Source organism: Buteo buteo, chromosome 22 (genome assembly GCF_964188355.1).
Source record: "Buteo buteo chromosome 22, bButBut1.hap1.1, whole genome shotgun sequence".
Lineage (NCBI taxonomy): Eukaryota > Metazoa > Chordata > Aves > Accipitriformes > Accipitridae > Buteo > Buteo buteo.
This window is the reverse complement of record NC_134192.1, coordinates 12,505,163-12,519,398: the sequence shown is the minus strand read 5'-3', so window position 1 is coordinate 12,519,398 and position 14,236 is coordinate 12,505,163. Positions and strand designations below refer to the sequence as shown.

The window sequence follows — 14,236 nt, the reverse complement described above, 5'->3', positions numbered from 1 at the left end:
AAGAGCAGCCAGACATTTCACAGGGGAACAATCGCACTCAGACCAAAGGATGCTGCAGCTCCCTGTCCTGCTTCCAGCATACTAAGGGCAACGGCAAGTGTATATAGTTCAATATTGTTCAAGCCTGTACTTATTTCCAGCTCAGAAGCTTCCTGAATCAAACATGGTTTCCTCCAGGTATAAAATGACTGGCTTAAAGGAGCTGAGGAGAAACCCGCCTTACAGTCATGCATTCGCTGTCCTTCCTGAACTGGGTTTTCTTGCCCGGACGGTGGGTGTGAAGGAGAGGGTGCGTGTGTGGCCAGCACAGCATTGCTTCTTTGACTCAAACACTTCATTTATCCTGGAAAAGCACGAGACCATGTGGCAGAAACCAGTGGCTTAGGTGGTATCACCAAACGTGTAGTATGTGTTGCCTGAAAGTCAGTGTTGAGCAACACAGCTATGTGGACTGAGTGTGCCCCATCCTGCATGGTAAGGACTTTGCCACGTCCTTTCCCCCATGGCTGGACTTACACACATTACCGCATAAATTACTTTCACTGTTGCTGGTGGAGATAGAAAGGACGTGTCTATACAACTGTTTTTTCTGCAGTGTGTAGGTGCTGTCTCTGTGTCTGCTGTTCCTGACTTCCTGTCTGGTTGAATCCTGTTTCGTTCTCAGCTTGTGTTTCTAGATCTCAGAGCTGTTTCTGTGACCTCTCTTGACATTGTCAGATTGTGCTGTTTACTGTGTTTTCAGGTCAGTACGGTGGGTGGTAACATTTGAACTTGAAGGTAGCTCCCTTATCTGCCTCCATTCATGGTTTGAAGGTAGCATTCTTATCTCCATTCATGTTTGGTTTTTTGCTTTTGACATCTCACCAGCTGCTCCTCAAACCACAGGACTACGCCCTCCTTGCATTTAATTTTCAATAGAGCTGTTGAGGAGATTGAATCTGCACCAGGACATCCCAATGAGTTGAAGTTTTCCTTTCACGGTGTTTGGGAGACTTGCATTTGTTTTTATGATTGCATGAAATATGGTTTCTGAGGTGCAAAGTAGCCAGCGATCTTGGGGAGCTGTCATGCTTCTGATCATGTTAGGAAGTTTTATCCCAAAAAACAGTCATCCTTTGAAGCATCTACCCTGGGCAGGGGAAGAAACAGATCTTTATTTTCTTCTCCAAAGCTGCTTCTAAAGCAGGAAATGTCTACACCTCCTTCAGGCTTGATCTCAATGCTCTTCACAGCACATACGTGTTGAGCTAGTAATCTTAGCTGCTGCTGCTCCTCTTTACATCTTGTTTATTCCATCCCATTATAACTAGCTCTGGGATCTGAACTTTATTCCTAATACTACTTGACCTTATATTTTAGAATATTATTCATAGACATCCCTGATGTTTGTCATGTCATATGCGGAGCCCCTGGGTTAGACCCTGTCTCTGGGAGGGAGCTGTGGCACAGCCTGCACAACTCGGAGCTCTTCCTGGTTAATTCCTGCCACCCCAGGAAAGGAGAAAGTGTTTGTGCGATGTACAGAAAACAGATGCTCATGTGTTGGTGATAGGAATGGGCTTTGCTGAATGAGGAGGTGGTAAGCAAAGGGCAGCTTTGGTGCAAGCATCAATCAGCAGAGATCCGTGAGCCTATGGAAGTGTTTAACAGCTTGTGAACAGTTAGCAGGCTTCATACTCTCACCTCTCTGTGTCTTGCATGGACAGCAAGGCAAAATATGTGCTCCTTACAGCCATACATGGGTCTTTTGACATTTCTTGAGCTGATTTGTTTTCCTCAGTGTAAAGAAATAACACACAAAGTGGTTCTGTGATGGAGTGTTTCCTAAATGGATGTAACTTGGCAAACAGTGCAGCTATTAATTTTCCTTAGATAAGCTGGTATCACAAGTACCTGGTTTTGAAACTTGGCACTTCTCTCCTGCATCTTTCGAAGCTCACTCAACAGTGCCTGTGCCAGAAGGTTGATGCCACAGTAATTTGGGGGGATTAAGTTGTGTAGTGAAGATAAATACTTATTGCAGGTGAGGAGGTCAGAAAAGCATCTCAAAGATAAGGCTGTTTGGCAAAGCTTTCTCCTCCCAGACTTCTCTGCATCCTCCCTGTTGGTACCATGTTGTGCCCCGTGAAGTCCTGGGGCTGTAGCCGGCAGCCCTGGCAAGGCTCAGTGGGGGACACCCAACTTGTTCCTGTCCATGCTTCCCAGCGTTGCATGAGACGCATGCAGGAGCAGGCAGGTGGTGCGAGGAGCCAGGGAAGAGCCGCGCCGCATTTCCCCTCTGCTCATGGTACTGCGGGTGGTGCAGCTCTCTTCATCCCACTAGTGAGCTGGGAGCTTTAGTGCTGTATTTGGTGGGCAGCTTCCCTCTGCTTTGCAAAGATCTTCCATTGGAAAGGGTAGCTGCACTCAGGGACAGCTGAGGATAAACTTGTTTCTTCGTGTAAGACCGAGCTGCCTTTACAGTGTATTCTGCCCTGGTTATTTCTTTTTTTTTTTTTTTTTTCCCTGAGGCTTTTACTCAGCCAGAAGTAGTGAAGTTGGGTGGATTAGCTGCATCTGCCTGTGACCTGTGTGGTAGAACTTACCTATTTTCAATTGCAGACTTACAAGCCAGAAATCAGCCCATGGGGCTTAGGTGGGATGCTAGTTACCCTAGCACATCTGTGAGAGGGGATGTTTTGGTTTTGGGAAGGAGGCCATAACTCAAGCAAGAGTCTTGTTTGTGAGCAGGCCCTGGGACGTCAGCTACAGGTCTGCTGTAGCCAGCTCTTCCTGGGGAGGTAGAAGTTTAATGTGTGTTAGCAGGCTCCTGGCAGCAGTGGTTTTTCATGTCTCTCTCCCTGGGGCTGAGCTATGGGGACTTTGTGCTGGGACCTACTTTCCCCTTCCACGGGCTTTGCTTTGCAGCAGAGAGGTCCTTCCCCTCACTGAGGAACATCCCCACTTCTGAAGTGCTTACTCTCCTTGCCTTGAAAACAAGGAGCTAATTGTTTTTTCCACCTGCTGTCTCTTACCTGCTGGCCTCCCCGGGCACAGGCAGCCTGTGCCTTCTCTGCCTGCACAGAGATGGAGAGAGCAGCCTTGCACAGGCCAGTGGCCAGGCCTGGGGTGAAACAACCTGCCAGTTTGCAATCTGGAAACACTGTTAAAATAAAGGTGGGTTGGGAAGAGCAGAAGACCAATGGGGAAGCATTCAGTCATGGGGGAGATCAGAGGTTAATTGCCCCCTTGCATACCCATGCTCTGCGAGATGCAGTGCCTGGCCTCTGCTGCAGCCCAGGGAAAATCCGGAGGCAAAGGGCAGCACCCTCATTCCTGTAAAAGTGCACTGGAATAGCTCAAAGGGCACAGGAGCATCACGGTCATGGAGCCACAGATGGCTGCGGTCTGCCCTTAGCTCTGTAATGCCTGCAGACTTCCTGGGATTCTCTACACCTTGGAAAATACTGAAGGCTGGAATTGCTCCCACCCCCACAAAAGAAAAGGGCTAAAAATTTGGGTAATGAAAATGCATCTGTCGCAGAAATCTTGGGAGGACCTGCCAGGTATAGCCTGTGGTGTGGGACTTTGCTTCAGTGACCTGAGAAACCTAGAGAGACAGCTTTTCTGGGAAAGTGAGTTCAAGGCAATCACACTGTTTATGACATGGGTCTTGTCCTGCTTTTTGCCTTTTTTAGCAGGCTGGACATCCCAGAAATAGAGGGTGTTGTAAGTTCTGTGAAAAAAGGCACCTGTCTTGAGGAAAGATTAGTTCTCTGGTGTGGGAAAAGCTTCATCAAAGCACACCCTTCCTCTGAAATCCTGAGTGGAGATAAGAGGCAATCCCAGAGCCAGTGAAGCCTCCCTGGTTTCTCTGCTTACGGGTTGACTTGTTTCTTCCAGACTCCTGGCGCACAGCAGAGAGCTTGGAGGGGCTCTGCTGTGTCTGTCTGGGGTCTGAGCATCTTCTAGGTATGAACCTAGGTTATCAGCTGCCAAAATGCTGGTGCCCTCAAGTGTACCCTGAGCAGGAGACAACAGACTGATAGGCGATTGCTTGGGATGACTCTCTGGACTGGCTAATGTGGTTGCAGTTTAGTTTGTCCATGTAAAGGTGTTTGGGATCCTCTGGTCTTCTCTTCCGTGCAGTGCAGTACTGTTTAACCATTAATCAGCAGTGAAGCAGCTGAGGGTGCAGGACAATTTCTCTTCAACTCTCCAGGCCAGTTCTCCAGGGCAGATTTTGTCTAGAGTTGGAGTCTGTTTTCACCAATATTTCTGTAAAATCCCTGGAAAAGCTTATGTTTATACCACCATAAAAATGTGTCTTGCTGATAAAGCTTATTTTGCTCACTGAATTGTTGTAGATTCTACTGATAAAGCCTGCTCTCGCTGCTACTGATTGCAAGTATGCTAGGTTTGCTGTGATCGCTAACCTGAAGCTCCTCTAGCGTAGATTAGACTCAAATTACTGAGAAATCTGATTGTGATGTTAATGTAATGCCTGGAAGATCAAACCTCCATGTCCTCTTCACAGGTATCATGGTTTTCTGAGATAAACACTTTTTATAACTCTCCTGATGGATTTCTGAGCTGTTCTTTAAACCCAGCCAGGAAGGTGCTTTCTAGCAATCTCCTCTGGTGCACCCAAAGGTCTCTGTTCCCTGCAGTGCCATGGAGTTCATTCCGCCCTGTTTCCCTCATATCTTTTCTTTAGAGACCAAAAGATCCTTTAAAGCGCCTTTCAACAGGTGTCTTCCAGGAGGCTAAGGAAAGCCATGAGTTTATGGACAGGCTTTTCCTCCAACTGAAGGTGTTTTCCAAAGAGGAGCTGGTTTCTTACTACCCCTCACTTCCTTTGCAATGTCTTCCATTAAAACCAGAAGAGCCAGGCACCAATGGTCTCACGGCAGTGTCTTGGCTGTGTAACTGCAGATGGGGCCATCCCCAAGGCTTCGGGAGGGCAGGAAGCCTTTGGAGGCAAAATGTGAGCGCAATTGCCAGCTAAGCATCATAGATGCCCTGAGGTGAAACCGTGAGTCTGTTTCCCAGGCTAGAGTCTGGCCACCAGCAGGGACACCAGGTGGGGCCTGGGGCATGGCTGGGGCATGGAGTGCATCTCCCATTCCCACCAGCACGGTCCCTGACTGGAGCTGTTGCTTAGCCCAGCCCAGGAGTCAGGATTTGCAGTGCCTTGCCATAGTGCATTCTCTGGTGCTCCTGAAAAGGCTGCTGTAATGCCATGGGTAGGAAGAGTTTCTCCTCTTACATGCCAGCCCTGGCTTGCTGAGAGGCCAGGAGGCTCCAGAGTGGCGCGGGAGGCAGCTGGGAGTGTGCCATGGCGGGGAGGAGGGCGGAGGAATGTGGAGGTCCTTTCCAAGTGCCGTCTCAGCCCATCAGGTACTTGGCCTGAATTTTCTTCCCCCTCCTGCCTCTCCTATCTGAGTACTTCCTGGGGGCTGCAGGCAGAGATGGGCTCTCCCAGCACCTGGCCTGATACTCCTCAGAGAGCTTGCATGGATTATTTGCTGCTGCTTTGGATCAGCTGTGCTGGGCAGGAATGAGAGGCAGGATGGGGATGCCAGAAGGAGCTAAGCTTTGCGTGCCTGGAGGGCTCCAGGGAGGCAGGAGGCATGGGATCTGGCTGGGTATGGGACATACCTGTGCCCTTTCACCCCTCGGGCTTCCCTACCCAGTGCTTGCTCTGCAAGAGAAGAGGCTCTGCTTGCACAGGGCAGGGGCCGGGCGCTGCTGGGCCAGGGAAGCAGGAGGGTGCTTTGGCCAGGGCATGGCCAGGGGTGCTGTGGGCAGTGGGTGGGGGTGCCCAGTGGGCAAGGGCTGGCTGCAAAGGCCTTGGTGATGAGGATGTGTTGTTCCCTCTTTGGAAAAAGTCAGGACTTTTTGCATGTTCCTCATGATCAGCCGATGAGGTTGCAGCCCCTGGCCCAGGTGCAGCTGTGGGTTTGGGTGTGCTGGGCATTTATAGTGCCTTTATTGCTTTTGAAGATAAGGGCATGTTAGTATTTTATTGCCCCCTTTCTCCATCTGAGGCACCATCCAGAACAAGAAGAAGAGAGCGGAAGGACTAATTTCCTTATTATAATTAATAATAATAATAATAATATTCCTTATATATATGACGGGGGATTAGTCATTGCAGCCTGGCCCTCCAGCAAGGGGCTGCAAGGCTCCCTGCTCCATCATGCTGTCCTGGGAGGCGAGGGCTCCAGCCCAGGAGCTTGAAGGAGGGAGCTATCCCCACCCAGCCCTCTTCCCACCCCTCCTCTGCTTTTCCCCTGTCTGGCCATCCCCCTTGCATCCCACTCCTGTCCTGAGCTGGGGCTTTGCTCCTCCGTGGCTTTCATGCAGGAAAACCCAGAGCACCCTCAGCTTTTCTTGCTGAGCTGGTGAGGGGCAAGAAGTGACCCGAGGGCCTGGCTCTGTGCTGCGCTGGCTGGTTCGGCTCCATTGCTTTGCTCACGCTCACCGTCAGCAGAGCTGGCTCCCAGGGCAGTCTGGGCTCCTGTCCTCTCTGGCCCTGGGCTGGGCCACATCCAGCCTGCCCTCAAGGACCCAGCTTATCAATAACAGGGAATGTGGCTATTGCGTGAGGCAGAGATAACCACTGCCACCACATTCATGCACCCAGTGTCCTTCCCTTCCCCATCCTCTGCTCCTGCCGGTAAAGAAGTGGAATATCCTTTTCAACCTGCCTTGCCCTGTAGCCAAGTTTCACATCGTTGCATACGCTCAAGTTAAAGGCCAGGAAAGCTGGAGGGGACAAACCTTCTGCTCCCTGAGTCCACCCACGCTTAATGCAGGGGCTCCCTCTTGGCAGGGCTGGAGGCACAGGGGGCTGGGGAAAGGCTTGTCCCCTTTTCAGTGTGATGCTTGTCAGCTCCTCTCCTGCTGTGCCATGGCTGAAGCCACTGTGCTGCACCCATGGAATGGGGGTCTGGCATTGCGCAGGTGAGAAAGAAACCTGAGGGGCTGTTGGGGACGTGGAGGCCCCTTGCAGTGCCTCTGCCCTGTGCTTGTCTGTCCAAACCGCAGGTGTTGCTGTACCTGAGCTCCTCGCTCTACCTGCCCTTGCCTGTGCCGGCTGCCTCTCTCCTTCAGGGGAAAGCTGTGCAGAAGCTGGCTCCTCTAAAACCAGAAATATTCCCTTCTGCTGCTTGAATTGAAGTGTTAATAAACCCAGCAGCAATCAAACTCTGAATTGAGTGTTTCAAATGCCCCTTTGTTTAATTAGTGGAGCCCCTGCCTGCAGACACAGGCAGCGCTGTCCGGCCCGCAGCCTGGGGTGGGAGGTGAGGGGCGAGGACGCGGCGCCCAGGAATTCCTCTTCTTCAGAGGCGCGACCTCTCATACCAACTGTTTTCTCGCCTCCTCTCTGCATCAGCTGCCCAGAAACAAAACATTTACGGCTGAAGGACTTAAGTCACCTCATGGCATTTTCTGGGGGCTGCAGCCGGCAGGCTAAGCCCCTTGCACACTTTCCATCCTCTGCACCCAGGTCTCTCTTCCCCAGAGCAACAATAAGTAACACAGCCGGCCCAGGGTTAAGGCTGCGCTTTGTCCCTTGGCCATGGAAAGGGGGTGACTGGCCTTTGCCTTTGCTCGCTGGTCCCCTCCAGCGAGCGTCACCCTGAGGATGGGTCCCCGTGTGGCCCCTTGCTCGGTGAGGAGGGGAGAAAGCATGACTCACCATTATCAGGAGTGTGTTAACCCCATGGCAAATATGATTTCACTGGTGCAAGGGTAATGGTGGTGACGTCTGAGCAGGGAACATGGTCCCCTCCTCTCTGGGACCTAATCTAAATTGCTTTATGAGGGGCCAACAGGTAGACCAAAGCCTCCTGCTCCCTGGGGTACAGGGAGCCAGGGCAAGGGGGTCCCCGGGCAGCCCTGTGCTGTGGCACAGCAGCGCAGGTGTTATCTTGCCTCTGGTGGTGGGACGTCAGCGGGGGCTCGGTGGTTAAAGTGGACTTGCTCCTCGGTGGGCTGTGGAGCTGGGCTGCCTGCACCTCCTCTCCTCCGGCCGTGCCCCGGCACGCGCCCAGCATCAGCCGGTGCCACCGGCAGCCTGCGCGAGCTGTCACGCTGCTGCTACTGTGCAGGGCTGCAACCATGCAGTGTGTCCCACTGCTGCCGAAGGGTCGTGTGGAGCAGTCTTGGCCCCTGCCTGCCCACCCCTTGCAGCTTGCTGGTGTCTCGCTGGTGGTGTTTTTCATCCCAAAACAGCCCCCTGCAAGGACCCCCGGGCTCAGGACCCACCTGCGACACCCCTCTGCAGCTGTGTTGGGGTGCTCAGCCTCCACCATGGCCAGTGGCTGCCTCCGGTGCTTGGGACCGTGTTGCCTCCTGAGTGCCGATGCTCACAGCATCCTCGGATGGAGATGCAGTGATGCCAGGGCTCGCCCCACCGCCTGGGAACCTTGACGTGCCACATGCACCCAGGGGCAGAGAATCCCCCTGTGGGCACCCCCATCCCAGTGATACCTGCACCCTTAGAAGCAGAGCAGGGCTGAAGCAGCGGGTGTTGCCTGCCATTAGCCTCTGGGGAGCTGTGCTTGTCCCCACTGGCACCCTTGCAATGGTGGCACATGGCAACCTCCCAGCACGGTGCCCAGGGACAAACCATGCAGGGGAGTGAGACCCCTCCCACCCCCTGACAGTGCTCCCACCTGCCTGGGCTCCTGGGTGGCAAAGCCATGGTGGGGGGACAGGGGCCGGGCCAGGCCAGGGGAACGGCCAGGGGCACTCTCTGCAGTGTGGACCTGCCAGGTGGGCAAGGTGGCCCGTACCACAGCCCACCATGCTGGGGGAACTGTCAGGGCCCCTCAGTGCCGGAGGAAAGCTCAGCCGCAGCCTGGCTAGAAACACAGATTTATTGTGACATTGGTTTGCAACCAGCACTCAACCCCCAGCAGCAACTCCAGACCCATGCAGATGCCCTGACCCCACTGTGATGCCTCCAAGGCTAGCAGGCTGGTCCCTGGGGGCACAGGCCCACCCACTCCCATCCAGGCAGGCTCTCTGGGGCTGCAGGCTGGTGTCCCACTGTCCCAGGGGCTGTCTGTGGCCTGGCAGCGCAGAGAAGGGAAGAGAAGCTGGATTCGGGGTCCTTCACCGATGTAAGACATTGGCTGGGATCTCTGAGCAGTCACAAGGCTCTTGAGATCCCCAGGGAGAGAGCGGGGTTAAACCCCCCAAGCATGTGAGTGAGAGGGCTGAGCATGGGAGATGCCATGTCCTCTCCTCCTACCGCGCTCCCTCGGTGCCAGCCCAGATGCTTTGGGAAGCTGGGGGAGATGCCAGCCCAGTTCCCACCTGCAGCTGCTACACATATCCCGTCAGGTTGTAGGAGTTGAGCTCACTCTTGGTCTTCTGCGTCTGGCTGACAGAGGGCCGGGGACTCTTGCTCGCCAGCAGCCGGGGCTGGTAGGTGCTCGTGTAGGTGGTTGTTGGGTCCCGGGCAGGGCAGGAGGTGCAGAGGATGAACCCGCCGACAAGGGAGAGGAGGGAGGAGATGATGCCCAGGTAAAGTGCCTCCCCGAGCTCAAACTTCATGCTGTCAGGGAGGCTGGGGTTGCGGAAATCCCGCAGCACCACATGGATGTTCCACACCAGTGGGATGAAACAGAGCAGCCCCCCGAGGATGAAGACAGTGCCGCCTGCCACCGCCACCCGGTCCTTGCCCGGCGAGCCCTGGTTGAAGACGGTGCACCTCATACCCACGACGGTGAGGAGGCAGGCGAGGGATGAGACAGCGCAGGAGCTCACCATCAGGGCTTGGGCCGCCTGGATGTCGGCAGGCAGGTTGAGCAGAGAGCTGTAGATGTCACACTGGGTGATGCCTGTGCTGTATGTGGCGCACTCCATCCACAGCCCCTTGGTGAAGCTCACAGCTGTCACGATGCTGGAGCCGATGTAGGAGCTGGTCTTCCAGCTGGGCAGCAGCGTGGCCGTCAGCGTGCCGATGTAGCCCAGGAAGGCCACGGCATAGCCTAGCAGCTGGAGCCCCATGGAGACCATGGTGGGTACTGGCTGTTACCTCCCCGGGGCTCACGGCTTCTCACCTGGCTCGTCGTCGGCTCGCTCCCGCGCGCTTACCTTCCCATGGCCCTGCTAGCGGCTCTGCTCTCCGCACCGCAGCTCCACCCCACTCCTGGGGTGCTGGTTTTGTGCGGGCACTGGCGTGTGGGTGGGAGCCAGGAGGAGGAGAGGTTACCTGCAAGAGTGGAAAGCAATCCCTCTCTGATTAACGATTGACCCAAGCCTGTGGAGGAGTGCCAAGCGCCCTTTCACCTCCGCTATCTCCCCAGCCAGACTTCAGAGGCAGAGCAGCGCTGCCCGGGAAGGACGCCAAAGCCCGCCCTTGCACGGGGGCCACGGGCAGGGATGGAGAGCTGGCCACTGGCAGGGGAAAAGCGCCTGCTGCCTTCCTGGGGGTCCCTTGTCTTCTGTGATATCCCGAACCGAGGAAGCCAAAAAGCTACGGCTGCACCATGTTTTTGGGGACCTGCTGGAGGCGATATCAAGTGGTGACCCTGAGGCTCCCCCAGCCAAGGAAGGGGAATTGCACCTCATGCCCATCTGCATGGGGCTCACCCAAGGCATCTGCAGCCACCCACCATGCACCCTGAGCTACCAAGACTCCAGTGGGACAATGGGATGTGCCCACCTGAGGTTGAACCATGGCTATCAGCCCTTCTGTGCTGCTGGGGACAACGATGGAGAGGGATGCAGGTGGCAGTGACACCTGCATTCCCAGGACAGCCGGAGGTCCACGGAGGGCAGAATTACATCAGGGCAAAGCACGCTGGCAGCATCTCAGGGATGCTTTCCAGGAGCACCCCAGCCAAGCGGTGCGACCCGTCCCTCAGTGGGGTGAGCATACTGGGGTGCGGCTTGTGCTTGCTGCTGCCAGTGGGGGGGTTTCTGCTGGTGCCATCTCCTGCCCGCAGCCCTGGGTGGGGGGGGGTTGGCAGGGGCAGTGGAGTGGGGTGGTTTGTTTTCCCTCTGCCTTGTTTCAAAATTTCCCCTCCCGTGGCGTCTTGCGAAACTGGACTGAGCCCATGCCACATCATGCCGACACTGCGGCCGGCGGCCTCTTGCTCTCGGAATGCTCCCAGCTGAAAGTGCTGCCACCGCCCAGTGCCTCTGCTCCTCTCCCCGTCCCCCCGCTGGCACCTCAAATGCTTGGTACCAAAGTTCCCCAACTTTCTTTCCCCTTTCCTGTGCGCTAACCAAGACCTCCTGCTCTGTCTCAGGGGTGTTGCTGCAAAAGAAACACCTGGGGTGCTCAGGGTTCTGGCAAAAAGTCATGGGAAGGTTGTGCCGGTGCTCTGAGGTACTTACGGAGGTGGCTGCAGACGTGGTGCAGGATGGAGGGTGGCCGTGCCTGGGGGTCACCCAGGACCGGAGGTGGCTGTTCGGGGCAGGGCGAGTAGCCGGGGCCCCGGCCAGGGGGATCAGAGGCTGAGAATTGTTTAGCTAGGGCTTTGCAAAATCCACCTGCAAATCTCAGCCTGGATCAGAGGCTTATTGCAGATCAGAATTAAACCCTTTCGGTGTCGGGAAGGACTGGGGAGCTGAGATGCCTCATTTTGCTTGTTGTCTATTAATTGTCAGGGTAGGTTTGCCTAAGTGGCTCAGGTCTGTGGCTTGCTGTCACCTTTCTGGCCAGCCTTGGTGGCCAGCGGGTGATTGTGTGCCACCATCCATGTGTCTGCTTTGGGCTGCATTGCCTGTGCTGGGGTCAGAGGGGCAGTGAAACGCCAGCAGGTTGAATTCCCCATGCCCGCAGGGTGAGCTTGGGCTTTCAGTTCGCTCCTCTTGGCCCTGCTTGTCCTCTGCAGGGTTTGTTGTTGTAAGACTCCTGGCCCAAATGAGGAGCAAATGGAGACAGTAATAAGGGCTGCACTGGCCCCGTGCCCCCTCCTGCTCGCCGGCTGCCGCAGATGGAGAGGGGTAGGGAGGGCCTCTGGTGACAAATTGTGCTCAGAGCTGAGCAGGGTCCGGCCAGTGTTTGGACAGGGGTGTTTGGATGCTGATAGCAAAGCTACAGCAGGGACCATTTGCTATTTTCTTTCCTTGTCCCAAATTGAAATGCTCCTGGCAGCAGGAGGTGACCTGTCTGCGAGCAGCACCTTGCCTTGAGCACTTGGGCAGGAGCAGCAGGCAGAGGACGGGATGTGTGGCAGTGCTGGGGCAAGGGGGGGGGGTGTGAGCCTTGCACCCTCATATCGAGAAGCTTTGCTCTACTTCCCGGTATTGTCCACATCTCAAAAAGCCAAAGGAGAGGGCAGGGAGCACAGGCAAGCAGGTGCTCTCCTCACTGTGCCAGCAGTGTGGAAACGGGGCCCGGCAGCTCCCTGGGACGATGCCCCTGCCAGCCGTCTTCCCTCCCTGCCCTCTCTTGAACTTCCCATCACCTGCCTCCTGGTTGCTCTGTGCTTGCCGCCACTGCAGCCCATCACACTGTCCCCATCACCTGGTCCTCATCATGCCCATTGCACTGTCCCCATCACAAGCCCACCACACTGTCCCCATGGCATGCCCATCAGGCTGCCCCAGCACTACCCATCCCTTCCCCACTCCCCCCCCTTATGCAAATGGCTACAAAGAACATTTAATCATCCTTGTTAATTGTCTCTGCCCTCCCCTGTTCCCCCCTGGGGATTTTCTCACAAATGGTGTCTAACTTTTCCCTTCTGTGTTTTGCTTTTCCACCAAAGATTGCAGCCCCTCCGCCCCCAGCCTCCCCCCGACCCTCTGTTTACACAACTGGGACAAATTTCACACCCTGGGGACTTCTGTCCCCCCGCCCCCAGTCCCTCGCTCCCCTGCCCTTGCCCCTGCCCCAAAGAATTTGTGAGTCATGGGCCAGGGCAGGGCTATAAAGATGTCCTCACCAAGGGTCTGCAGTGTTAGAGAAGGGTCTGCACTGTTGCCTGCCACCATGGAAGCTGCTGCCTGTTGTCTGCCTCCTGACAGGCTCCCGCTGCCTGGGGCCAGTGCTCCCCTAGCCTCGGGACTGGAGCAAGGGGGAAGGTACCTGGGTGCTGCACAGCCTCGTGGGACTGGGGAGGGTGGGGAGGGCAGGGGGTGCATGGGAGGTGGGATGGGGAAGGCTCCAGCTGGATTGGGGTGAAGGCTGTGCAGCTCCCTACTCTGATGGGGACCCTTCTGATCCCAGCAGCTCTGAGTAGGAGAGAGGGGGCAGAGCCTGGGGCACAATGCCAGGGGCTCCCAGGGGTGCTGTGGGGCTCAAACAGGGCGAGGAGCACTGAAGCCAAGGTGGTGTGAGTGTATCCACATGTGCCTGGCACCCTAGCCATGCACCCAAGCAGGGGCTGAGCTGGGCGGGTAAGGCTGTGGGGCTGGGGGTGTGTGGCTGCGGTGGGGGGGGAGCAAGGCAAGAGGAGAGCGGGCCAGGGTGGGCGGCCATCACACTGAACCTGCTCTCTGCACCTAGATCTCTGCCTCTCTGGAGACCGTGGCTGCCCAGAGCAGAGGAGGGAACCGAGCAGCGGAGGCAGCAGACGGACACTGTGAGTTCTACACTCCCTGCTGTGTCCCCCCAAGTTTCTGCTGGCAGGGTTGGGGTCTCTGTTTGGCAGAAAACCAGCCTCTCGCCCCAGACTCCTTCACCCCCAGCACTGTTGCATGGCAGCGCCGTGCCCACCTCCCCTGCTGCATCACCTCTCTGCCCCACAAGCCATGCAGTCTTGCTGGGGCAGAGCCAGGCAGACCCCCCCCGCACAGCCACAGCCAGCACAGCCGCGCCGCGGGGGCCTGAAAGGGCCGCCTGTTCCCAGGCCTGGCGGGCATTCCTCAGGGGGTTAGCGGGACGCCTGGGCATGAGCTTTTGAGCACGGGGCGGGGGGGGATTACACTGGCAAAAAGCCCGTCGGGAGCGGGGGTAGATGCCAGCCTCCCTCGTGAGGGCATGAGGACCTAGACCCAGGGGGAGATGCCGGCTTCGGGGCAGGCTGACCCTGCAGGGCTCTGCCAGGTCTGTGGGGCATCGCCCCCCACCAAGGGGAGAGAAAGGTCCCTGCCCTCGCTGCCAGCTTGGGGTCCCCGTGCGCCGTGCTGCTGCTGTGCCGGGAGGAAGGGGCAGCGGGAGCCCCAGGGCAGGGCCCACCCTGACTGTGTCTCCGCAGGCTTGGGCTCGGGAGGCGGCGGGGAACGGTAGCCCCGACAAAGCGCTGGCGTTTTTCCACCACCCAGTCAGGTACGTTCCCCT

The 14,236-nt window shown here is 56.3% G+C and overlaps 1 protein-coding gene and 1 long non-coding RNA gene across 2 annotated transcripts; one reads left to right on the top strand and one right to left on the bottom strand.

The window, feature by feature from the left end:
* Positions 1-9,240: 9,240 nt before the first annotated feature.
* CLDN2 (claudin 2) lies at positions 9,241-10,076 on the bottom strand. The gene has a single exon (XM_075054109.1). It carries the CDS (start codon positions 10,015-10,017, stop codon positions 9,322-9,324), a length of 696 nt encoding a protein of 231 aa, XP_074910210.1. The 5' UTR covers positions 10,018-10,076; the 3' UTR covers positions 9,241-9,321.
* A 336-nt stretch (positions 10,077-10,412) lies between these two features.
* Positions 10,413-14,165, top strand: LOC142043162 (uncharacterized). The gene is made up of 3 exons (XR_012653957.1): positions 10,413-10,872; positions 13,463-13,538; positions 14,154-14,165. It is a non-coding gene; the product is annotated as an uncharacterized LOC142043162 (long non-coding RNA).
* Positions 14,166-14,236: the final 71 nt, after the last annotated feature.

Excerpts from the sequence above, each read along its gene's own strand:
- CLDN2 (XM_075054109.1), bottom strand. The coding sequence starts at position 10,017 with ATGGTCTCCATGGGGCTCCAGCTGCTAGGCTATGCCGTGGCCTTCCTG.